The sequence below is a fragment of the Pyxicephalus adspersus genome, chromosome Z, assembly GCF_032062135.1.
Source record: "Pyxicephalus adspersus chromosome Z, UCB_Pads_2.0, whole genome shotgun sequence".
Lineage (NCBI taxonomy): Eukaryota > Metazoa > Chordata > Amphibia > Anura > Pyxicephalidae > Pyxicephalus > Pyxicephalus adspersus.
Window position 1 is genome coordinate 74,152,247 of NC_092871.1, and position 26,261 is coordinate 74,178,507.

General features: G+C 36.6%; 1 protein-coding gene across 2 annotated transcripts in view; it reads left to right on the forward strand.

The window, feature by feature from the left end:
- Window positions 1–21,697, forward strand: part of IDH3G (isocitrate dehydrogenase (NAD(+)) 3 non-catalytic subunit gamma) — a 43,211-nt gene extending 21,514 nt beyond the window's left edge. For both annotated transcript variants that reach the window (XM_072430168.1, XM_072430171.1), the window contains 7 exons: window positions 5,090–5,223; window positions 5,296–5,398; window positions 5,600–5,746; window positions 8,797–8,891; window positions 9,016–9,076; window positions 19,186–19,288; window positions 21,325–21,697. In XM_072430168.1, coding sequence (XP_072286269.1) covers window positions 5,090–5,223; window positions 5,296–5,398; window positions 5,600–5,746; window positions 8,797–8,891; window positions 9,016–9,076; window positions 19,186–19,287 — 642 coding nt within the window. In that variant the 3' untranslated portion in view covers window position 19,288; window positions 21,325–21,697. The remainder of the gene's footprint in view (window positions 1–5,089; window positions 5,224–5,295; window positions 5,399–5,599; window positions 5,747–8,796; window positions 8,892–9,015; window positions 9,077–19,185; window positions 19,289–21,324) is intronic.
- The last annotated feature ends 4,564 nt before the right edge of the window (window positions 21,698–26,261 follow it).

Consider the following 26,261-nt stretch of genomic DNA (forward strand, 5'->3'; position numbering starts at 1 on the left):
GGGGGGGGGGACAGGGGAACGAATAGACAGGAAACATAGCCCTAGGGGTAATAAGGTGGGAGGGATCAGTGGGTGTAAGGCAAGTAAGGCAAAGAAAGGGGGGAAAGGAAGGGTAGGGTAAATGATGGTGCACCTAATATAAAGACAACGCAATCTTGAGATGTAAAAAAAAATGAATACATAGATCTAACATAACGCTTTAGAGCAATGCCAATGGGCAGAAACCACCTCACAAATAGGTCTAAAATTGGGATGATTCCTTAAACCAGGTCCATGCAGACCACATTGATTTATATTTGCCATATTGATCCTCGTCTTCAGCTACCAATATTTCTATTTGCTGAATCCTTTCTAATTCCACAAACCAATCCTTTATGGAGGGAGTGCTGGTCTGTTTCCAGAATCTGACAACAACTTTGGGGTTGTTGGGGACATCTGAACCTGTCAGATTATTATAGATTTCTATGATGGTGTTCCAAAAACGAAGGATAGGTGGGCATTCCCACTATACATGTAGCATATGACCTTTATGCGATAGGCATCGCCAACATGTGTCTGGGTGGAAGGGAGAGAAATTATGCAGATCTGCAGAGCACCTATACCACCAGGAGAGGATATTTTAGTTAATTTCCTGTGCTTTACAGGGGAGTGCAAGTTTGTGTGTAAAAATAATGGCCAGTTCTTATTCAGAATCGGAAAAATGCATGTTCAGTTCCGACTCCCAATATGTAGTAAATATCAAGGAGTTAGACGTGGTATCTGACAAAAGAATGGCATATAATTGGCATAGTATGCGTCGGATGGACATCTTGATATTGTTTCTATGGCCGTTGGGCTTCTGTAAAACATGTGGGTATCTCTGAATATAGATATAAAGAAGAAGAGCTGTTGGTATTGAAACCAAGGGACCATATTGCCATGATCTTTGACGCTCAGTGAGTAAAGAGGTTGAAGTTGCCTATTGGATAAAACGTCCCGTGTATCACGTAAAGGATCTAGAGTCAGCTTAGGAAAAGGGTGTTTGGATTTAACAGTGCAGTGTCCATGGTAGGAATCTTAAGTCTAGGGGAGATAATGTACTTTCAAGAGCCACCCAGCTTTTCTTGTCCCTATTATGCTGGGGATCTTGCCATCCGTGGCGGTTTTGTCACTCGCTCCCTCCTTCTGCGAGGATTTAGATTTGGGACCCATGATTCAGGTGTATCAGCCATCTTCAGGATGCAGAGGGGATTGTGTTTTTCCCTCGGGTGGGTGCAAGAGCTAGCACAGCGTGCTGCCTATTCTGCCATCAGTCGGCCATGACCCCCCTGGTTTGTGGATATTTTTAACTGTGGATAAATAGGTATTCACCTAGGGGTTATGTTTATGGGTGATTATGGAGGCAAATATAATGTTTTAAGGTTTTGAGAATATTGTTTGAACTAATAAGTTACTAAATAGTTTTAGATTAGATATGTAATGGCTGCCAAGGCTGCTATATATATTTTGGCTGAACAGAGGGGATTGGTACACAAGATGTATTGGCACATATTGTTATATGAATTGCATGTGTTAGCAGAAACAAGGGGTCCCCCTATTGGTAAATATATTTGTTATCTTTGTGACCTTACGAGTTAAATATTAGTGGTGTAAAACTGTTAATGGTTATCTAATAACCCCCCTAGCGTTCTAATTCTGTGCAAATTTCCATGCAAAAAAGGGTTCCATTTATTTTACATTGTAGGCTTTAAATGAGGCATAACTCACCGATATTTAATAAATTAAATAATAAACTTTAAATAAAAAAAAACACAAAAATCTTTTTAAAAAATATTAAAACATGTAATATAAGTGTTCAGTAGCATATATGATATATATATGGGAGGTATTGTATAGATGTGAGTAATCATGGTTTAACAAATAAATTGTATCGTTATTTGTAAATATGTTGTGTTAATGAATTATATGTTTATATAAATGTACTTATGTACATTTTGTGTTATTCAAAGAATTGTTTTGCCTATGTAGGTTTCTATGTTCCTGATAAAGCGGACCATGCTCCGCGTAATGCATAGCATGTATATCTGACATCGAAAAATTAGAGACCCAAAACATTATACAGTGGAGAATATGGTTTTTATGTATTTTTTAGTTATATTTTGAATAAATTATTTTGTATGCTTTTTTGTATAGATAGTATTCATTGTAAATTATTCTAAATGCCTAAAAAGTCCTGAGGAATGCTTTTTGCATGTTCACCTGTTTCTTACCCTATTTTCAGCAAGGAAAGTGAAATTTATGCACAATCACTTATGCTTTCTAACTGGACAAATTGCTAATTTTAACAAACTAGGTACTGCACCTTTTTATTATACAATGTTGAATAAATTCAGTTTAAGTGGTCTTTCTTCATATTTATCTTTCAGTTTAGCTGCTCAAAACTGGTGTAAATATTACAGATACATTATTATTACAGGTGGGATTGTGTTGCAATTCCTGGAGTCTATAATGATGTTACTCGAAGAAAGTATTTTGCCTACTTTAAAAGTTGTGACTTGGCATTGCATTCTAATATTATGTCCTTGATACACCCAGATCCTTCTCTAATATTGATTTCCACAGATGTATTCCATCTAGAACAGGCATTGGCAAACTACGGCCCTTGGGCTTTTTAATCTGTCACATTAAAAGTTGGCACAAAATTGTCCACTGACAAAAAAAGGTGACCAACAACACTCTTCCCACTAAAACTAAATGTAATTTGAATGTAAGTTTTCTTTTATCTTTAGGTAATGGCTTTTACACATAATTTATATCAGTTTATACAAAGACTTTTCATTCATCTGCCCATCTGTCAAATCCTAAAACTCATTGTTGCCCAAGCCAAAAAGTTTGCCCATCCCTGATCTAGAATGTATGAAGCATGCATGTTGTTGGCTCCTAAGTGCATCACTTCCATCACTCAACTTCACATTTGTACACATTAAATGGTTTTTGCCACTTAGTTGCCCAGTCAAACAGTGTATTCTGATCTGCTTTTAAGTTAAATATTTTATTTCATTACATAGTTCAGTCTCATCTGCAAACACGGAAATTTTACTTAATCCCAAACTTGATATTATTTATAAATTTGATAAAAAGTAAGGGTTCCAACACTAAACGCTGGAATACAACACTAATACCCTTGGACCAAGGATGCGTTTACCTTCCTCATGCCATGGAAACCTGCCTAGGGAGACATTCAGTACTGCTCACTACCACCTGAAGACAAATCTGCAGATATTTCGGTGCGAGGGACTGAGAGGCCTGTGGGGTACCTCTTACACATAGCTGGCCACTTACCTTCTCTGAAACCCAATTGCTCTGGAACAGGGAGATGTTGGCAACTGGAAATGTGGGAACCAGTAGGAAACTCAGTCATAAAACTTGTGGGTCTGTCGGCTTCAAAAAATCCCCTTTTTAGGTGAAACACGTAGGGTGGAGACTCGCTATTTGACCCTGATTATTCACACAAGTTTGCAAACTATTTCTAGTTCTAAACTAATGTTTAGTACTATGTGAAACAACTGCGTATTTTCTATCATGGTTTACCCATGTACTATTTTAGATACCATTTTTGAATCAAATTAATCAAGTATTCATATTTTTTTGGATATCAATTTTCTCTTTGTCCCTAAAAAAACTTTTTTGCTCTCCTCTTTTCTTTTTATCTTCTTGAGTATACCACATATTCCATTCATTTGGATATCCAAGGTTTGGCACCTAACCAGGTTTATCTGGTATGAATTCTGGTACAATTTAATTGCCTGACTTCCTATACCTACTGCAACCTTGACAGTTTTATATCAATTTTCAGGGCTTAGTGACCTTAAAGTGCAAATAAAGTCCAACTATACAAAGTATAAATACAAAGGATGAGGATAGGTGATCTCACTTCTGCAATAACACGTCTTATCTTTCTTATTATGCCAGGAAATATGTGAAAAATCCCTGCTTACCTTTCGTGCATACCATGTATCATCTCAACTAAAGAATTTAAACTTTCTTTTTAAAGATAGGTACTACACTGGTCTGTTAATCCCTTGCCACAAAACCAGTAATGAGTGTCTAAAAATTAGAAAGATTGATTTTGAGGTAACAGAGCTCAGCTCTTCATGAATGCGTGGGTGTAATCCATCTGATCCTGGTGCTTTAGTCACATTTTTTAATTATATTCGATAAGAAGATGGAAATATAATTTAGAAACCATTAGTACTCTAATCTACAATCCGGAGAAATTTGTTTTTTTAAGGAAGACATGTACCTACACCTGCATGTAGCTTGGCGCAAAAAAAGGACTGGTGTTAGGAAAGATCGCCTAAAAATCTGATATGTACAGCTAAACTCATACATTGATCTTAGGCAAAAAAGGAATCCTGGAAAAGATGGTATGGGCCCCACAAATTCCTAAACTGTAAATTACAATCTCTGAGGGATTTCATAAAGAAATAGAAGATAGTTTTTTATTTTTTTTAAACAAACCACCTAAAAATTGGCATAATACTGTTTTAACAACAAAAGGTGGACACCATATAGTGATTTTATTATTGTTTTTTTTTTTTTTTCAATGCCCTTTATACATAATATGTTGATAAACAAAAACTATTCATTGCAATATTTTTGAAAGCTCCCTCGCTTAATAGATAGGTATAGTGCTTTGTAAAATGCAATTTATTGGGGAATTTGACTGTCAAACTGACATTACATTTGTGTTACAGTTTAAGAAAACACCTACACCATAATTAATTTGTAGGGTGGCATTGCTGATTTCTCCTTAGTTTGTTACCTGGCTGTAACGACCCAAATTCTTTCTTCCACAGGCTCATAAAAGTATGCTGTTTTTTAGCGTTTACTTTCATTTGAGTTTACTAGCTGCATGTATGTTACATGCTCCAGATCAAAAGGTATTGAGGCCACAAAGAGCCATTAAATTAACTTTTTCATAAAAGCAGCTCTTATCAGTTGTGGATTACAGGATAATCAGGATCATAAATATATAGATTTACTTCAACATTTATAGTAGGTCAATTCATCCAAAATTTTAAAACACGCTTTGCTTTATTTTGTGCAGAGTGTATCTGGAGTAGTGGAAAGCCTGAAAATCATCACCCAAACTAACTCGCTACGCATTGCAGAATACGCCTTCAAATTGGCCAGAGAAAAAGGCAGAAAGAAGATCACAGCTGTACACAAGGCCAATATCATGTAAGATGCACATAGAACGTTGAAGTGGAAGATGGATTTTCAGGATATCTAATCAGGCTTTTCTTTCTGCAGGAAGTTGGGGGATGGCCTCTTTCTTCAATGCTGTAAGGAGGTTGCTTCTGGATATCCAGAGATCACATTTGAGAGCATGATTGTAGACAATACCACTATGCAGGTATAGATATTTGTTCATTCTCTGATTCTGGATTATGAAAAGAAAGATCATTTAGTTAGGTTAACTTGTCACCTGTAATGGGCGTATAGACATTTTTTCAGTGTAGGCTGTGCATTTAATTGGCTAAATGCTATTGGCACTAAAATGTTGTTTAAGCAGCAGGTAAACCTCAATAATGAATGAATGTTTCTCTTGTCGTAGCTTGTATCTAACCCCCAGCAATTTGATGTGATGGTGATGCCCAATCTTTATGGAAACATAGTGAATAATGTCTGCGCTGGACTGGTAGGAGGCCCAGGATTGGTACCCGGTGCAAACTATGGTAACGTCTATGCAGTATTTGAGACGGTGCGTACCTAAAAATGCTTCTGATTATTTATGTAACTTGCATCTCAGGTTTTTTGATGAAAATTTTCCTTGAAAATGAGGCAGTCAAATTGGATGTTACAATCTTTATAATCGGCATAAACAACAGAAATATTCTTGTATCGGTCAATGAGAAGCCTCCCTTCCCGAACAAGTGCTTCCCACAATTAATAAACAGACAAACCAAATCTATAATTTTACTGTTAATTCGCAGCAAGCCTGGCTTTAATGCCTCTGCTCAGCATATCTGCTTGGACATGTACTGTACATTTAGCTAAGGCCAGAGCATATTGTAAGATCGCCCGTAGAAACGGGGGTTGTTTCAAACAGGAAACAGGGCCAGCAGGTTAAAAGTGCATCAAGGGTTGTATTCACTAATACTATTTTCACACAAAAACAGGCGAAATAAAACAAACAGCAAAATAAAGCCTGGCCACTGTTAGTTCCCTTTACTAACAATCCAGCCCAACCTAGTGATGTGCAGGACTCTAAGGTTCTAAATATACATTATTTTCAACAAAGTCTGTCTTTACTCACAGTTCCCCTTGGACCTCCTCCCAGCTCACCAGCCAGGACAGAGCCACACAAATAAGCTGGCTGGGAGTATATATCCCCAGCCTAATTTCAAGGATGGGTTTCAGCTGAGATATTTACACCTGATCATACCTAGGCCTCCAAAGCTCCCCCACCTGGCCAAGAAGCTAATTGTCATCGAGCCTGGTACTTCAACACCACTTTCAGGTCAAAAGGAAAACTGTCTGACTAAACAGAAAAATACTCTGCGTATAATGATGAGCATTTCCTAACACTCACATTTCTAGAACCCAATCTTCCAAGTATTCCTAACCCTGGGGAAATGAATTAGGCCTGTGATTCATTTTTTTTTCTAATTATTGAAATGGAAATTATTAAAAAGTTGATATAGTATCTGGATTACATTGTCCTCTTAACATATCTTCACACCTACCTCTAGACTACATTGTATGTAATAGTGGGGTCTAATCACTATCACAGTGTTCCTATTAACTATACGAAACCCATGATTTTCCAAAAAGACCTTATTTTGTATTATTTTGACTTGCTCCCTCCCTACCCTTACATCTGGGTCACTGAATTTAAATTGATTTGAACTATTGTAACCAAGGGACCCTGATTTTGTAAATGGATTTGAGTTCTAATCCTAATTTACTCAAATAAGACAAAAATGTACTGGGTGTCTAAACTACCACTATCTGCAAAGTGGTATATTTTATCTGTGATTTGAATCCTTAAAATACTTTATACAGTATAATCTAGCAATTTCCCATTTATTTACCACAAAAAAACGAAGATAAGACTGATGTCAGGTAGCTTTTGAGATTCAAGAAGTAGTAGTGTTTTTTTTGTTTTTTTGTTTTTGTTACTTGGCTCCTGGTCTCAGACTATAGGCATTTAAATACTTACATAATTATAACAAGCAGTAAAACACTTTAAATCAAGCCATTGCTAACAATTTTAGCTGCTTGTACTTTAAGGGCACATATCTATGTTGTGAAACCGCACTGTTGGCAGGTATCTGGCACACAACTAACTGCTACTGCCTGTTTCATCCACCATATGGACCTTAGCCCAAAGGTTACACAGTTCTAGAGGTCTGTGACCATCTTAGATTTGCCACAATCCTCAACCTGGAAAAGCAAACTCTTGAAGTATTTAAACATCCTGGTGCCCAGTTAGCTTTTATAGACTGGGCTATGATCTCCCATTCATGTTTTTTGAAAATACGTTCCAACTTTGCACTCACACCAACTTTGGCCATCTGGCGAAAATGCCATGAGAAGAACAAAGAAAAAAATAGTAATTTTGACAAAAGATTCAGTAAGTCCAGTGGAAAAAATAAATTAGTAAAGAATAATACTATATCAAGGAAAATGGTACAAGTTGATAGGAAGAAGAGTTAAAAAATATCAGAACATAGAGCAGATGTAACACACTGTTTAAGAATATTACATTTACAACCAGAAAAAATAACTTGCTAAAACAAATGCTCTGGAAGCATCTTTCAGTGCCATCATTTTTTTATTTTCCTTACCTTCCATCTGCTTGAGATGTGGTGAAAAGGATGGCTTTCTTTTAAAATATTTTGATATTGACCTATTGTGTGGCCTTTTTGTTGCATATCTCTTAATCCATAAATAGAAGTATAAGCATACCTTTTTATTTTTACAAAACATTTTAAAAGAAACACATACCAGTTTTTACACCCTATTCTAGGAGACTTTAATTGTTTTAGATTTAGATGTCTGTTGTTGTAGTTGTACCCATCTACAATCTCAGGTTTTCAGACCTCCACTGATGGGTACAGGAAGCGTGGTAGATACCTCCCTGTTTTGATTCTCTCGTCTAGGGACAGGAGAGGTTAACAGTCCAGTGGAGTGGTCTGGGTTGCTTTGGCATTATGGATAGGAAATTATTGTCCTCTAACAAGCAATAGGATTTTTGTACTATTGTACAATTACAATTTTTCTGGGTTAGCAGGTAAACACTTTCTTCCCTTTTGTGTTAAAGTTTTTACAGAGTATTTTTTTTTGTACTGCTTGGTACAACTGAGTAGACCTATTAAGGTAGGAGTTGAAGGGAACCATTAGAGGCTGACCCCTAAGTTTTGTTCCAAGAGTTCAATTCTGCCATTCTGCCATATACTATGCAATATTTTTAAGCAATTCTGTTTTTGGTCTTATTTTTAATATATGGGCAAAATATTGACCAAAACTCTATCTCGCAAAGTGTGTGTTTTTTAAATCTAATAATATTGTTTATTCATGGTATTGATACTGAAGTTATGGTACATTAAATGTTGTAGTAAATGGCAAGGATCTTGTTAAATCAGTTACAATACTATTTAAAATAATTAGAGAGTATGATAGGTGTATATCTAGTATAGGTCTAATGACCCTTCTGCACTTGTATACATACTACAGTGTTTCCTAGTGTCATAATTTGATTTGAAAGGCACTCATGCTGACATATTACATATTTTTTTCCTTTAATAGGCTACCAGAAACACAGGGAAGAGCATTGCCAACAAGAACATTGCAAACCCCACTGCAATGCTTTTAGCCAGTTGCATGATGTTGGACCATCTCAAGTATGAATTCATTTATTTATAACTTTGCCTGAAACATCTCTTCCAAGATTTACCATATCCATGTGGAGGGACAGATTTTATTCTCTGATCAATTTATCTGTGAATCTTCATTTTTCTTTGACAGGTTGCACAGTTATGCAGATTCTATTCGTAAAGCTATTCTGGGCAGTATGAATGAGCACAGGGTAAGTTTAGCAGCTTTATTCATTGCTATTCTTTGATAGCTGGGATTGGTTTGGGCAGGTCACCTTTGTACTACAGATAGAACACTGCTTTTTTTTTTAGATGTGCTGCTTTTTATTTCTGAGACTATAGTCATCACTCTGACCCGTTTTCATTCTTACATTTTCTTCTGTTGCTGGCAAAGGAAAACAAAATCTGACTTTTGCTTAACCTCTTTCTTTTCTGAAACCAAAAGTAAATATTTCGTTGGAATTGGACTTTAAAGCAAGTCCTGTACATGTTGACATTCAAAAATTCGGCAACCTCCAGACCTGAGGAGTGCCGACTTTTCGAAAATTCTTGATTTTTGAATTGCCTGTAATTATAATGTATAAGCGCCATCTAGTGGTAACCTACAGAACTACACTTGAATGGAATCAGCTTCTTCCTCTGAGAATGCAAGGGCTATTCATGCCGGGAAACTGAAGGATCCAGATTATTGATGGCCGGATTTTCCATTGTCAACCTGTACTGAGAGATAGTGTAAGCTGCCATTTCTGACCTGGTTTTAAAATATACAACATTCCTGGTTGGTGTTCTCATCATCTGCATTATCTTCTAAACTACTGACCAAAATGAATAGCTCAGGTGTTAAGGTAAATTTGACACAATTTGTGCCACAGTTAGCTGCATGATTGTTTCAGTGTGAGTGAAACTACTAAAACCGATCATCCAGGCAATTGGTATTCTTTAGAATAAGTTCAGTAATGGCAACATGCCTACCTTTTAGTATAAGTCCTATTTCATAGAAAAATAGTCTAAGAATAAATATCCTAGATATCATTTGAGTATTAAAATGTCAGCATGTGTCAGGAAAATATTTATACTTGATTTCTTGGACACACTGAAAAAAATTTCATATACAAATTATTTTAGCGTTATATAGTATTACAATGTATTTCTTGTTCCACAAAAACAAACATAACAGCAAAATTATTAAACCAACCATGGAAAGACCGCATGATATTGATCTACTTGTAATACATAGTTCTCCTCAGCCCAATTCTGGTGAGTGGAGCACTTGGCAGCTTTGCCTCCCCTGCTCACCTCTTATCAGCAGAATGGATCACAGAGGGGCTGCTCCTTTGCTTAGCTGTCATCTGTATTGAGTAATTGGCCCTGATTCATCAATGAAATCCGCGCTCGCTGTAAGCGCGAACAGCGAGCGCGGTTTCCCACGGTCCGGAGTCGAGTGCGCTCATACACTCGCCTCCTCACTGCCAGCCGGATTCTTGCCTTGATAATAATGAGCAAATAGGGGTCACGAATCTGCCAATTAAGGCGATTAGATTTCAGCTGCGCGATTAAGGAGGATCTGTTAAGCTGTCACTGGTGAGATCATAGCAATTAGAACTCTTGCCTAACAGGAAAGAAATAAGTGATTTAAAAATATGCTTTTTTCTTAGCGCACATAAATGTTTAAAACATTTAAACAGCGCAAACATTTTTTTTTAGGGCTAAGGGTAATGTGTGCCATTAGAAAGAATTATTTTTAAGGGGAACGGTGACTTTTAATGCAAGCTCGCCAGTGTAAAGCTGCCGGAGATGCGCGGCTCCGGCCGCGAGCTTTTTCAGTTGCTGAATTGCGCGACGGCGTACGATTTCGGATCGCGAATACGAATGCGTGAGCGAGCGTCCGATTCTGCCTGATGAATTAGGGCCATTGAGCTGCTGTTGAGGGGTGGGCGGGGGAGAACAGCACAGCTCCTTAGTGGGTGTGTATATTGATGTCTGCAGCAACTATGTGTATAAAGGCTGCATGTCATATTCTGCTTAACAACTCTCTATGTACAAACTTTAATATCTCCTAAACCATTGGTTGTAAGAAATTTCAGGGTATACAGGGGACCCTAGTTGCTATTCAAAAATTTGGCCCCCCAGCTTTCAAGAATTTTACAATATGGGGAATAGCTAATAGGAGCACCTCATTTAAAATGCAAATTGGGGACCCTCAGAGCCACTTAAATAGCAAGGAACATAGGGGCATGGCGCCTAAAAATCTTCACAAAACTATATAAACTTTTTAAACTTGTGACCCCCCCATATGTTGAAATACCTTGATTGAAATTTACTTCACCTTGATTGTCATTACAGCCAATGGTTTAGGACATATATAGACCACAGGTGCTGAAAATATGTTTCAGTATGTGAATACTTGGTAAAACTATAACTAATCTGCGAAATGTCACTAATCAATCAGTCAATGCACAAATTGCACTGACTTGCAATTATTAGGAATCCAAAAGTTTAACAATCCTTGAGTTTAAAACAATTTTAAAATCAATAAAACTTTAGAACAGGTCATGGATGTACATACAGATCCCCACTCTAATACTGACTCCTATCAAATGTGATGCAAGTATGTAGCCCCACCCACGTTCTCATGTCCAGCTTAGGCTTTCCCTTACGCATTTTGTTTAACCAGACGTCATCAGAGGTGGAGACTAAAAGTTAAATTAAGCCTTTTTTTTAGGAGTCCTTGATCATTATCATTAACATTTGCACTCATTACCATTAACCTTGTCAAACTCATTAACCCTGTCAAGCCTAATCAGCATCTCTAATTATTGTCAATGAAACTATTTATATCAAGCTCAATATTTAAACCATTGGGGACCAAGGTTTTCAGATCATAAATCCAGTAAGTCTAATGTTGTAAAATCATCTTGGTATAATTACTTCCTCTCCACTGTTTTTTTGATCCAGAGGATCTCAGGATGGGTGTGTCAGAGGGATTGTGTCCAGTAGTTTTATTATATCATATTCTACTTAACACACATTGGTGCATGTAGAGTACTAGACATATTACAGCAGATAGCATTAGTTCCACTGACTTGCGGCTTTGGTGCATTTGTTTGTGGCCTGAAGCATTACAAAACCAGGTTTCGGTGCACCTGTCAAGAATCCTTGCACCTGTGGTTTCATTTTGCCCTTCTAGGGGACTCTACGGTTGGAGGGAAGGGACTGCCAAAAACATTACACAACAGCGAGGGTCAAGCTCTTTACCTCCGCACTTACCCCTCTTCTCTGTTTTGGGCCTGGTCTGGCTTGTGCTAAACATTGGGCTGCCTATCTGTCACCTTCCTGAGGCAAGCATCACAAGACAGTGAGGAAAAGCAGGCCCCTAATTTGGTGAAATATATTCAGTCAATCCCAAAATGTCCAAGAAGAGAAAAGTTGATGGCGAATGAAGAAAATTTATTGACAGATGGGAAAGCAAATATATGTTCATACTTCAAGTAGAAAAACCGGTGTGTATTTTGTGTTACGAGGCATTGTCGGTGCTGAAGGAGTACAATATACGTCGTTACTTTGACACCAAACACGAAGCTAAGTATGCCCTTCAAGAACGATATCAAATTGTCCAAGAATTCAAAGGCAGACTGCAATAGCAGCAGGGAATGTTTACAAAAGCTACAGCCAAAAATGGTGCAGCAATAAAAGCTAGCTTTATTGTGGCTGAAGAAATTGCCTGAGCTTCAAAGTTTTTATCAGAAGGGCCCTTTTTGAAGAGATGCATGCTAAAGGTGTGCGAGAAACACCATTGCAGACCAAGTTTGGAACTCGCAGGAAATCTAACAACACAGCTGGTGAAAAAGGCATGCGGTTATCAGGCTTTTTCATTAGCCGACAATGAAAGTACTACAAAGGTTCTAGAAAAGGATGATATAATGGTCTCAGCCATGAAGACAGTTAACTTTATATGGGCACATGGCCTGAATCACCGCCAGTTCCAGTAGTTTGTACAAGAGGTGGGTGCAGCGTATGGAGATGTGCCATACCACACAGAAGTAAGGTGGCTGAGCAGGAGCACAGATTTTAAACAATTGTTTGAGCTCAGGGAACAAATCGCTCTTTTCATTCAAAGTAAAGGCAAGCCCTTGTCTGAACTGTCAGGTCCAACCTGGTTTTGTGATTTTGCTATAATGTGTGACATAACCGAGCATCTTCCCCAACTGAATCAGAGGCTACAGGGACGCAAACAAGTCATCACGACGATGTCCAACATGATAACAGCATTCCTGCCTAAACTTGACCCATGGAAGTCCCAACTGGATCAGAACAATCTTGCCCACTTTCCTCTTTGTCCGAACATCTCAGTCACCACTTCAGGTGCTTTTCCTTGTGGTTGGTTGGCTTCAAAGGTGAGTCAGTTAATTAATGAGTTCTCTGACTTCAGAACACAGCATTCAGGCTTTGTCATCTTTGCCAATCCCTTCACAGTTGACATCAACAGTGCGCCCATCACCTTCAGATGGAGTTAATAGTGCTTCAAAGCTATAGTAGTCTGAGAGCAAAGTTCCAGAATGCCAGGATCGAGGACTTTTATGGTCCACTGCCCCGACTTGCTGCCACAGCTCCGACTTCATGCTGCCAGTGTTCTGTCCATGTTTGGGAGCACCTATCTGCGAACAGATGTTTTCAATAACACTGAGGAACAATTTTGAACAAATTTTTTGTTGACTTCAATTTTTAAGCTTTTTTACACTAGAATAGGTATGCTGACTCTGAAAGTGCAGTTAGTTTTCTTCTATCACGTCAGGTTTTTTCTCTACCGCTTTTATTAATGTGATTACTGTAGCATGTATTTGTATAGTCTATTCATTTACAGAAAAGACTGTGTGGTCAGAAGTTGTGCGTTGCTCTACGTAGTGAATAAGCAAATTTTGTTTTTCTACTTACACACGTATTTCCTTTCTTTCAGATCATATCTGGCTCTGCTGTTTTTTTGTCGTAAGTGCCTAAACAACCCAGATTCATTTTGTTAAATCTGTGGCAGTTTCAACATTCCCAGTCAAAGGGGCGAACATCAGCACATTTGTAGTGCAAGCCTATTTGGCATATTTCAAAGTTAAACTTGGTGATCAAGATAAGTCTTGGGCCCGTCATCAGGTGTACAAACAATGTGTCAAGGGTTTACGGATGTGGACAAAGGGAACACGTGATGAGATGCCATTTGGTATACTATGGTTTGGCGAGAGCCAGGAGATCAATTTTGTGACTTACTTTTGTATAGTGAAAACGTCAGGATATAACAAGAAAAATAAATGTACATAGAGTATCTTAGTCTACCATCGGCTATGCACCCAGTGGCTCATTCAGATAAAATCCCAGTGGCAGTTTTTGTTACACTACCCTCCCTTGAAGAACATGATTATGGTGGTGAAACAGGTGACAACAATGATGAAGAGTTGAAAATTGAAAAGGACTCTGTTTGTAAGGGATTTGATCAGCCTCAGTGATTTGACACCTGATTAGGTAGTACTATTGAAGAAGGCTTCAGAACTCCTAGCATCAAGACTGAGAAAAACTTATTTGAAAAAGGAAACAAAGGAATCCTACTTTCGAACCAGATAAATCACATTTCTGCAGTACTTTAGAACTGACTGTGGCTTTGTGTATTGCCATAACATACCTGTTTAATACAGGAATTGGGAATTCTAATCTATAACACAACTGAATGGAGACTATTCATCGATAGCTCAAAGTGGAGCTTAAAGTGTGTCCTCCTTCACAATGGCAATATATTTGGGCCAGTCCCAATAGGCCATTCAGTTTCTCTTTGTGAAGAATATGCAGACAAAAAGAGAGTCATTGAGTTGTTGCAATATCACCAACTTAATTGGGTCATCTATGTTGACCTTAAAATGGTATGCTTCCTTCTTGGTCTGAAACGCGGATACATCAAGTATGCCTGTTATCTGTGGGACAGCAGAGCTCGTGAGAGGCATTGGGTGGAAAGGAATTGGCTTCAAAAAATGTATGTTTTTTGACAAAAATGGAGGATACTCTGTATTGTAAAAACTGGATTTGAGCATAAAACAGGTAATTTCTGGATTCACCACCCAAAAATTAGTAAAAAAACAAGTGTAAGATCTAACTCAACAAAAATGGTTCCCCAATGTAATTAATCTAAACAAGAACAAGCATAGATCACGCATCACTAATGACAACTTCCATGCTGTTTTACGAATTGCTACTGCACTAGACCTAAAACTAGACATTGACTCGCTGACCAGGGGGAAACGGTGTCAGACATCTGGCCAGATAACAAATAAATTAGCATTTTTTAAACCTAAATTAATGAGGATCGTGTGTGGTGAGTGGGTGTCTCAGGGTGAGGAAGGATCTACTTGAAGTGTTTAGGCCAAGCAGCACCACCTTATCAATTTCCCCCAAATACTTTATTGATAGAAGAAAATATTATATTATTGTATATATTTTCCTTTAGTTTATTAAGGGAAACTTAATAATCTGTCCATAATTATATTTAAAGCATTGTCGGTTTGAAACTGTTCAATAAATGCTAAAATCCTAATAAACAATTCGGGCTGTGACAATGACTGTGTTTTTGATCTTGGTCCCTTATATGTTTGAGTTTGACACCCCTGTACTAAAACATATTTTAAATCCACAGATTTAATCAGTTACAGTTACATACCTATAAACCATTGCCATCATCCGGCTTGGAAGAAGGCGAATTCTTAGGGGCAGTTTACGAGAATCAGTTGTAATTGTGCCAATCTAGAGGAATTTTAAACACAGTATCTACATATTAAGAAGAAATTTGCAAATACGTGATATTATATTCCGTTTTTGGATACTAATATACAGGAAGTATCAGAGATGAATAAGAATGATTTACTAAAGGGAAATAATTCTGAGAATGGCAGTGAACAGAATATTCTATTTGTTATGCAGTTTTCCAATCAATTTTGGCAAAGGAAAAAGATCTTTAAAGAATATTGTCATATTTTATTACATAGTAATGTTTTAAAATATATTTTACCCAAATAACCAAATATACTTTTTTTTTTAAAAAAGGCACCTAATTTTAGAAATTTGGTAGCTCCCATTATAGGCAGCAAACCTAGGATTAATGAATTTTTAGAAAAGAAAGGTTTTTATAGGTTTAATAAATATAACGCATGTTGTTCCACTAGTAATAATAAAACAAATTTGATTGTCAAATTTAGTTTTATTATTCAGGGAAAACATATGAAATTGACTCTTTGATTATTTGTCAATTTACACATGTAATGTATATGATTGAGTGGCTTTGTGGATATATTGAAATATATTGGTCAGGCCAAAAGACTGTTGGGAGTTAGTATTGGAAAACATTTTATTTGGTCTTACCTTTCATAGGGTTTCTGCTCATTTTGCACAATAGTATTTGAGATGCTGATTGAGCTTGATAGGGTTAATGGGAATGAGTGCAAGAGGTAATGATATTGATCATAGACTTCTATAAAATTTCAATTTACATCTTAGTCTCCGCCTCTGATGAAGTTTGGTTGGACAAAACATGTAAAGTGGAGCCTAAGCTGGACACGTGAACATTGGCAGGACTACATACTTACGTCACACATATTGGAAGTCAGTGTTAGAGTTAGGATCTGTATGCACATCCATCGATGATGGGCGTTTTTAAAATTTTATTGATTTTGGAATTGTTTTAAACTCAAGGATCGTGAAAGTTTAGGATGCACATTAAAGATTTTATGTGGATACCGGAGTTATGTTTTTAAATAGGAACCAATTAGTCCGATTGAGAGCATAGAATTATATTGTCTCCCTTTAAGTCAAGACGAAGTTTGTTTTTATGAATTACCATATTTTTCGGACCATAAGACGCACCGGACCATAAGACGCGTCAGTTTTTAGAGAAAGGAAATGAAGAAAAAAAAGATTCTGAAACAAATAGTGTCCTAAAATATTTTATGTGCATTAAAAACCAACATCACAGTCATAAACACATGTAATCAACCCTGTAAAGTAAACAGCAGCATTTAGAACCATTAAGTGTAGGGATCTCCGTTAGGGCAGGGATCTCTGTTAGGCAGGGATCAGCAGCTTGCTTCCTGGTGCAGAATGCCGGCTGTTACTTTCAGTTTCATTCTGCACTGCAAGCAGGAGCAGGCACGTGCTGCACAGCCAGCATCAAGGAGACACACAGGAGAGGAACACGGTAAGAAACTTTTTTTTTAACAGCCTATGTGTAGGCTGTATTTGGACCATAAGACGCAGGGACTTTTTCCCCCCACTTCTGGGGGGAAAAAAGTGCGTCTTATGGTCAGAAAAATACGGTATTCCCATATCGGAACATATTTTTTGCATCACTGGTCTGAATATTTATAGATTTTTGAGAAGTGATTGATCCTGTGCAGTGTGCTGCTCAGTTGCTAGCACAAGACCATTTACTTTTTTTTGCACTATTGGTTTAGGATAAATGAAAGTTTGAACATAGGGTGTTGTTAGGCTGCAGATTATGACAAACAGCTTTTACAGGCATAGCTATCACCCTGCTTTTGATGATGTCATTATACACGCACAATCAGATGGATACATTGCTTAGGCAGTGATAAGGATAGGGCGTTGGCTGTTCTGTTCCTGTCTTGTTATCACATGCATGATGCTTTACCAGCATATTTTAAAATTAAAAAAAGGGTGACTTTCCCTTTTATATGATGAGAAAATGTGTTTTTTTATTGTTTTTTTTTTCTGATTTGTTGGGGAGAGGAGACCCCTCTCCTTTCATCTTTGCTGTCATGGTGGTAAAGACTGAAGGGAAAATCTACAGCCTTCTAGGATATTTGTGTCACTTATCCCAGGTGGCTGTGGGCTGCTCCTTCTGCACACCTGGGGAGAACACTATGTTATAAGAGTCATTATTAAGGAAAACATCCCAAAATGAACTGGAGAAAAGCTTGTGTAATGGTAGAATGTGTGTGTTTGTCTTTACATATTCCAACAAGCAGTAAAATAATTTTTAAAAAAGCACTAACTTTTTAAATGTTGGAAAAAAATGTTGGGCTCATTAAATGGTTTTAGAAATCTAGAAATGGCTATAGAGAACCATTATTTTTTGTCAGGAAACCCTTTTTGTAGGGAGCTTAGCTATTTTTTTTTTGTAATTTTGAAAGGTTAACTGGCATAAGTAAGCAATTTGGAAAATGCTTGAATAATTTTTTTTTTAATGTGGAAGAAATCGACCTTGGCTAATAACTCCCTCTTTGAGTTCTGTCCTTAAGAACTTGAATCTTTTGCAGACTGTAACTGGGATGTCATGAACGGTTTGACAGTTTTAAGTTGCAGAATATAGTTTAAAGTGATCCTTCATATCCGTAACTTCAGATTGAAGCAAATGAATCTTAGTTGCAATCATTGAGGGTGTTCATTAGGTTAAGTTCCAATGCAAATTTATCTATTTATTTTTTGTTTTACATTTTGAATTCTCTCACTAGAGTACTGATTGAAGATATCAGTTTATGCAAAAAAAAAAAAAAACTATCATCATGGTGCAGGTAATTCCCTATTGATAGGAGCATAAATATTAGGGTTGAGGCATAGACAGACGAGTTTTCTGTGGACATTAGGGCCTTGTGTAGTGTTTTCTGCAGATGTCTCTGCAAAGGGAATCCTTTTTTTTTCTTCTGGTTAGTTGGGCAGTAAGCAGTGGGAGAATGAAAGGGTGAGGACACAAGCCAAAAGGATTGCACTTGCTCATATAATGTAAGGCTTTGCCTTTTGCTTGCAATCACGTTAAAACATAAAAATGTCCAGTAAAGTTTAAGCATGTTACAGTACATTTAAACAGACCTAACTTTGTAATGCAACTCTAAGTATGTTCACCCATTTTTTTAAATTTGTCTAGAACCCTTCTTTCAGTGTCCTTTTTTTCTGTAAGGTACATATTCTAGTGCACCTGTCCAGGAAATGTGTGAGGGCTTGTGCATTCTTTTCTGCCTATTTTATTGGTTGCTCATTTGTGGACCACATCTATTGGACCTCATTGTGATTACCCTGTTCTGTACAATTTTTGATGATATGTTACAGTACAGGGTAGGATTTGTATTTTCCTTCTTTGACTAATTTTTTTCCCCCAAATCTGGTCCTCTGTCCACACCTTAACGAAATTTAGTCATGTGGACATTACAGCATTGACTGATGTAGTTTTGGACATAAGTTTCTACAAAAAAAAAAAAAAATAAGATTCCCAGTAAAAAAGAAAAAGAAAATGTTAATCATATTTGTATCTATATTTTAATTTTTTTGCAATTCTTTGCAGATCCACACTCCAGACATTGGGGGCCAGGGAACTACATCTGAGGTCGTACAGGCCATCTGCCGGCAAATCATTGTTAAAAATGGCAAAGCAGTAACCATTTAAGGTGAGATCATTGGTGTGCTAAAGTTCCAACGATAATTTTAATAACACATTTTACATTGTAAAAAATTGTTTTACAACTGCAATGGAATTCCTTCTACTTTTTACAGTTTATTAGAGTTCCCTAAGTGTTCCCTGTGATAATACAGCTTTCTTTGGAATTATAACCTTAGAGTATATCCTACGTAAAACAATTTACATTAGGGTAGGCCCTCCCCTTTGTTATTTTTTTTTACGTCAGTGGACTTTTAACCACATTTTCACTTTTTCCGTGTGTACCTTAAAATCCCCCCAATCCTTAGCTCTTGCTGTAACTGAGGTCCATACTTTATGAACTTTCCTGTTATTCATCTTGCTGTATAATTTTCCAGGACCTTAGTAGGGTACGAGGCATATTTCCAAATTTAGACAAGCCAAAGTGTCAGCTACAGCTATAGGCTATGAAAAAAAAGACTCTCTTTAAAAAGGTTTTCCTCTTTATTTACCACCCAATGTATAAGGTTGTCAGAGATATAGCACCTAGAAAAAGTATAGATATTAGGAATAATTTTTTTTTTTTGGCTACATGCTACATACTGTTTCAGTATTAGTCAGGTAAAAGATGTATACATTTTTTAACATTTTAGCCATAAAAATAAGTCTTATAAATAGTATAGTTTATATATTTATATGTCACCTGTTTAGAGGTTTATTTAGTTATAAGGCACTTTGTTTCCATCTAAGTGTTATAGTGGCACTTTGAATTTACTTTCTTTATTGTTTGAAATGCATTGAATTCTATTTAGAATTCTTTGGTTTTACCACAGAGGTAAACAGAAAACTGAAAGCCAACCTAAGGTGTTATAACAAGTTCTAGACTAGCCATGCTTCAGTTATAGTAAGTATCTCTAGGGGGTTGTTTATTTAATTTTGTAATTCAGTCAACAAAAAGCTCATGACTCAGGATGGACCTTGTTAGTCCTGAAAGTCTCTCCCTTTGCCATTCTGCTCAGGCTATTCCAGTTGTGGTATATGGGAAGTTCACTGCAAAATTCCCATCATACTGCACTCTGGAAGTGCTCTTAATATTAGACTTTTCTGTCATTGCATTTTCTGTAGTGTACTTTTTAGGTCCAAGGTACAGCTTTGTTCTCTGCCGTTTTCATCACTGGACTTCTTGCACATTTTAACTTTTTCTTGCTACACAAACTCCAAAGGGTACACAGAGTGACAGCAAGACCAAGTACTCGATCTTGACAATCTGTAGCTCTGTGTCTTAGGCTTTATTGATATATGGTTCTTAGAGTACACTTTGCGGTCATTTTGGAACTCATGGTGCAATAAAAGTGTCTTAAAGTGTGTCTTAAACTAGACCAAACTTGACATTGTAACAGAAATGAAGAGGTGGTATAAACACCAAAGGAGTGCTCTTCCACAGCAGGCTATTGGTGTCTATTTTCCTAGGCTGATTGCCTGTTCTTTCATTAGGGTTGCCAGTCACACTAATGTGGGCTGATTTTGTTGTCCTGTAGTTCCTGAGTAAAATTATGTGTCTTTCAATAGACGATAGAGAAACTAGATTTTGTATGATATAATCCTTTTTTTGAGGGAGCATGGGGTTTTGTGTGTGTGTATTGTAGCTCCGTAGCCTAAACTGGAGTTTTTGTGTGCCTAGTGCCCATTCCTCCTTTTGGGTGGGGGTATATAACTCATGATACCTTAACAGAATTTGAGTACCTTAAAGGGCTCACAATCCCCATCAATTTCAAAATCTTATCATGAACTTCTTTCTTTTGGCTGTTAAGACAGTTACAATTGCCAATAAACAGTTTCATTTAAGGGGATACCTTGGAGTCGAGGTAAGAAGGCCTTTGTATACAGCATACAGCCAAGATCTTTTCCCATGTACAGGAAACCTTATTTAGCATTTATAAAGGTATTTAAAGCTGTCACTATATGGAAATTGTTTCCATTCTTTGAACATAAAAAAGGATTAGGATTAATAAAATTCTACTGGTTAGCTTTCAAAATATGTAATACTGCTGCTTTTTATTTTAATAGTGTGTGACTGCATTGCAACATGGAGCACTTGACACAGAAATTGATGTCTCTGGATACTTTGTACAGAGCGCAGGATGCATCCTCTACATTTACCTATGTGTCAGAAGTTTTGATTGTCCCTATCACCATTGCCACTTCTGTATGCTCATATAGCTTTGCTGTAAAAGTGAAAAAGCCTAAATTCTTACTAAGCCATGCAATAAAGCAGGCTATTGAATGCTCTCTATTGAATGAATAGGAGATGCTTTTACAGGTGCAAAAATAGCTCTGTGATCTGTGGGCAAATGAATGTGAACTCTGTTGTGTTACTAGGCTTGTATTTGTTTTGCCATCTTTGCAGCAGCTGTAAATAAAAAGTTTCCACAGCCTGCAATACGTGTAGTCATTTTTTTATCAGCTATTGGAAACCTTTAGTGTTCTTTATATTATAAAAATGAAATGTAATAATTTACTCCAACTGATTAATTGCTTATTTTCTTATTTTGCTATTTTTTGATGATTTATATAGTTCCACAGCCAATTATATCTGATGGGATTTCCAGATTTGCATACCCAACTTCAATTTGAATGAATAATTGAGTGAATAATATTTCCAATTATATTTGTCAGTTGTATTCACCACAGACCAATCAGTTGTATTGTTTAACTACTTCCTTACCTTGTAACCTGGATTAAAGGCAGGTCATAGCATTTGTCCCAACCCAATGATAACTTTCTTGGAGTCCGATGATCCTAAACTTTACTGTTGGTTTCTGTCTGTAAGCAATCTGGGTACCTGTAAAGCCTCTGATGACTTTTACAAAGTGAACCCCCTTACTTTTAGACTGAGCACTTCCTATTTTGAGTTGTCAAACCCTGGTACTGTGGCCAGGGAAAGAAGCTTACCCCAGATGTCTTATTTCAAAGAATATGGCCCCCGTCAAGGAGCCAGTGACCATTTTGGGTGCCTGGAGTCGGCGTCGATAGAAATCTTCCGACTCCTGATATATTTAAAATATAATAAAACAAATATAGCAAGTGCAAATGTCCAATTTCACAAACAATAGTCATAATTAGGTATTTCTCTGATGTAAAAATAAAGCCCATTGCATAGTTGTATTTCTACTAGCGTGAAGTTCAGCTGAGCTAATATACAACCTGACATTCACATTATTGTAATTTGTATTATGTACAACATCTGTATTACAAAAAGTGTTTTCATTTTATTTCAGATATAATGTGTTCAACAAGTTCATTTGAGTGTAAATAAGTGTAATAATATAGGTGTGCATGAGTGCTATTGTCTGATGTGTGTTCAGGTGTCCTGTCTGCACTTTCCATATATGCTCCCATTCAGGGCTGAACTTTAACATCATTTTGCACACCACCTAATAACTAGGAAGTTAGTTAGATTACCCCCCCTGACCCTGGAGCCTTCCACTGCCCTGTCTTCAGCAGAAGATCAGTAAACAAAGATAAAGGCAGCAGTGTCAGCTCAACTTCCTCTGTCTACTAAAAGAGCTTAGAAGAACATAGGGGAACAGCTTTTTTGGATTCAACTGTACGTTTTCATGTTTATTTTAAAACTGTATGGCTGCTTGTGTGTACTATGATGAAAGGCTGTGTGAATGTTTCAGGATAAAACTGCAGGGCTATGTCTATGATTGTTTGTATAGTGCAGGAATGTTTGTGTATAGTGAATATTGTGTGTATGTTTCCGAGTAAAATATAGGGCTCTGTGTTTTGTGTATAGCATATATGTTTGTGCATGTTTTTCCATATAGAACAAATTATGTCTGTTTAGTGCAGGGCTATAGCTTATTTTGTGTGTATAGTGCCATGTTGTATGTATGTTTGCAATAGTGCAAGACTATGTGTATGTTTGTATTTAAATCAAAGAATTTGCTAGTTATTATACCATATTTTATATTTTAGTTAAAGCGGCACCCCATTCACATTAGCAAAAAGTCAGTCAACAAGCACGATAAAGTCTGCTGTTAATGAGCACTACATTATCAAGTGATGGGAAACATTACGTGTGCCAATTTATTTTTAAAGATGATGGTGAAAAACAGTGTGATGCAAAAATTAGCAGTTTCAGTGGGTCTAACAAAAATGCACCTACAAGAGCATCAAATTTGAAAAGACACTTGCAGCGTTTTCATCCTAAAGTGTTGGAAGTTGTGAATGAGAAAGATATCATTGAAAACATTCTACCTACTTCTGGGATAAAAAATGTTCAGAAATCTACTGGGGACCAAACACAACTAAGAAGATTCTTTATATCTAAAAAAGTTACCATAACAATGATACCAGAAAAATTCAACAAAAAACAAGATTGAAATGGTATTAAAGAATAGTGTACCACTATCCTTTTTTTCATAGCCAGCCTTTTTAGGCCTAAATGGAGAAATGGCTAAAAAACTTGGTGTTTCTCTGGAAAGAGAATGTATAAGGAAACTTAAATTTGAAGAGGCCAAATGTAAAAATGAGGAACTACGAAAAGGTCTGAAGGGACATTTTGTCTTCATAAAAATGGATGCATGCACACGTCACATTATTTTGCTATTAATGTTAGAATTGATGAAAATAATACAATAACGCGAACCTTGGGAGTAAAGAACACCCAGGCACATCACACCAGCGACTATCTTCAGAAGTTAGTGGAGGATGTTCTAGAAGATTTTGAAATTAAAAAGGAACATTCTATGTATTGTGACAAATAATGATTCTGATATGTTTAGCACAATTGATAAAATGAAGAAAGTAGATGAAGAAAGTGATGGACAGATAATAAAGGAAGACAGTTCTGCAAGTATTAGAGAAAGTGAAAGCAAAGAGAATAGTGACATTTTGCATAACATTGTTGAAGAAGCATCTAAGCGTACTACTATTCAACATATGTGTTGTGCTAATCATACTCTGCAACTTGCAATAGGAGATGGATTGAAAGATCATCATGCAGATACTCTAATTGGCAAATTGAGGCAAGTAACTGTTACAGCCAGGCCCCTTAAAACAGATGACATTTTGAAAAGACGTGCAAGAAAAGGAGCCAGTTTGGATCAAACAACACGCTGGGGAAGCACTTATTTAATGATAATTTGCTTGAAATAAAAGACTTTCTTGAAGAACTGGACAATGAAAATATTTCATTAACCGAAAGCCAGTGGACACAAGTAAAAGCACTGAAAATCTACTTTCCAACCCATTTACTGTCACCAAGAGTTTGCAGTCTAAAGATTTAACACCTTGTAAATTATTCTTGAAATGAAAGAACTTGTATATTGTCTGAACAAAAGTGGAGGGTTAATAGTTGATGGCATTGTATCTTCAATGAAGAAAAGAGAGAATCTCTTACTGGATAATCAAATCCTGTTAGCTGCTATTTATGTTGATCCAATAAAACGAATTTTGTTGAGTGATGACCAGACTGATACTGCAAAAAAGGCCCTCTATTATGTAGCAGTTTGCATGAAGGGATTACTACCTGAAACATCACCACTGGGTGAAGCTATAAGCACTGGTAACTCAGGATCATCCTCTTCAAATGAAGAATTAGACTTTGATTCCTACTTGGACAAAATGGAACTTTCAAAAGTAAAGTGACGTTGCATATGTGTGCCAAAAAAAAAAAAATGACCAGACAATATCCAAATAAAGAGATTCCAGCAGGAGTTTTTTTTAAAGAATTAAAAGAAGAAGAAAAGTATGATTGTTTTTCGAAATTGACTGTAGAAGAAGCCATCCTTGTTTATCCCGAGATTATTAGTGATGTGGCTAGAACCGTAACAGCAATGCCACCCACCCAAGACAGTGTTGAAAGACTATTTTCAGCTCTAAAAATAAGTCAAATTTAAGGGTTTCTATGAAAGAGGATCTGGCAGAAGCAATTCTGTTTTTTAGGACAACACTACATTGTGTAAGTTTTGGAGTGTATTTAATAGCTATTCTACTCTACACCTATATTCCAAGATTAATATATAAACTGTTTTAGGTTTTCCAGCTTTTGTTTTTGTTCATTTAGTTAAGCTTTGTTTTTGTTTTAAAACTACCAAAGAATGTGGTTCTTATTTTTAAACAGGTAAAGTTCCTGATTTTTATGCATGCTACTACTTTATAGCCACTTGATAAAAACAATAAATAAAACCTTATGTCTTTTGTTCAAACTGGTTAATACAGTAGAGTGTCAGCGTCCTAGCCAGTAGTTCTGTGGTTAAATGGCGTGTATGTTGCCTTCCTTCAATCAACATGGAAAAAACAGCACTTTACAGGGTTTCTAATTTATCTTCACACTTCTGCAACCAAACTTCACACAAAAAAAATTGCACCCTTGTCAAAAAAAAATACTTTGCATTCAAACTTCACAAAAAAATGTAGACCCCCCTTATTATTCAGAAATCAATACATTTATTAAAAATATTAAATATAACAATATTTTTACCATAAAAGTTTTTCTCAAGAAACATTAAATAAAAATATGTAATAATGTATTATTCATAAATGCTTTCTCCTCCTAGGTATTTAGGCAAAAAGCTAAACATTTTTGTATAATTTGAGCAATCCTGCTCGCTTATTGTTAAAAATACACTATTGATGCTTTCTAATAAAGCACCCGAATTAATTAGCCTAATTCTTCTTACTACTTCTTTCCATTTAGAGAACATGTTCCCAACAGGATTAAGAAATGGTGAGTATGGTGGTAAAAATAGGAGTTGATTTCCCTTACTTTCAACCAAGCTCTTTACCTGGCTAGTCTTATGAAAGAGACATTATCCATAATTAGGATGGCATGCTGAACACTCTTTTCACTAAAAACAATCAATACCTCATCAATAAAATTGATGAATTTTTCTTGATTAAATGCTTGAGCTTGTGACTTAAAGTGGAGGGTCCTATTTCTATTCCTCACACAACAAACTGAATAATTTATGGAAGGCACTCCAGCCACAACAAAC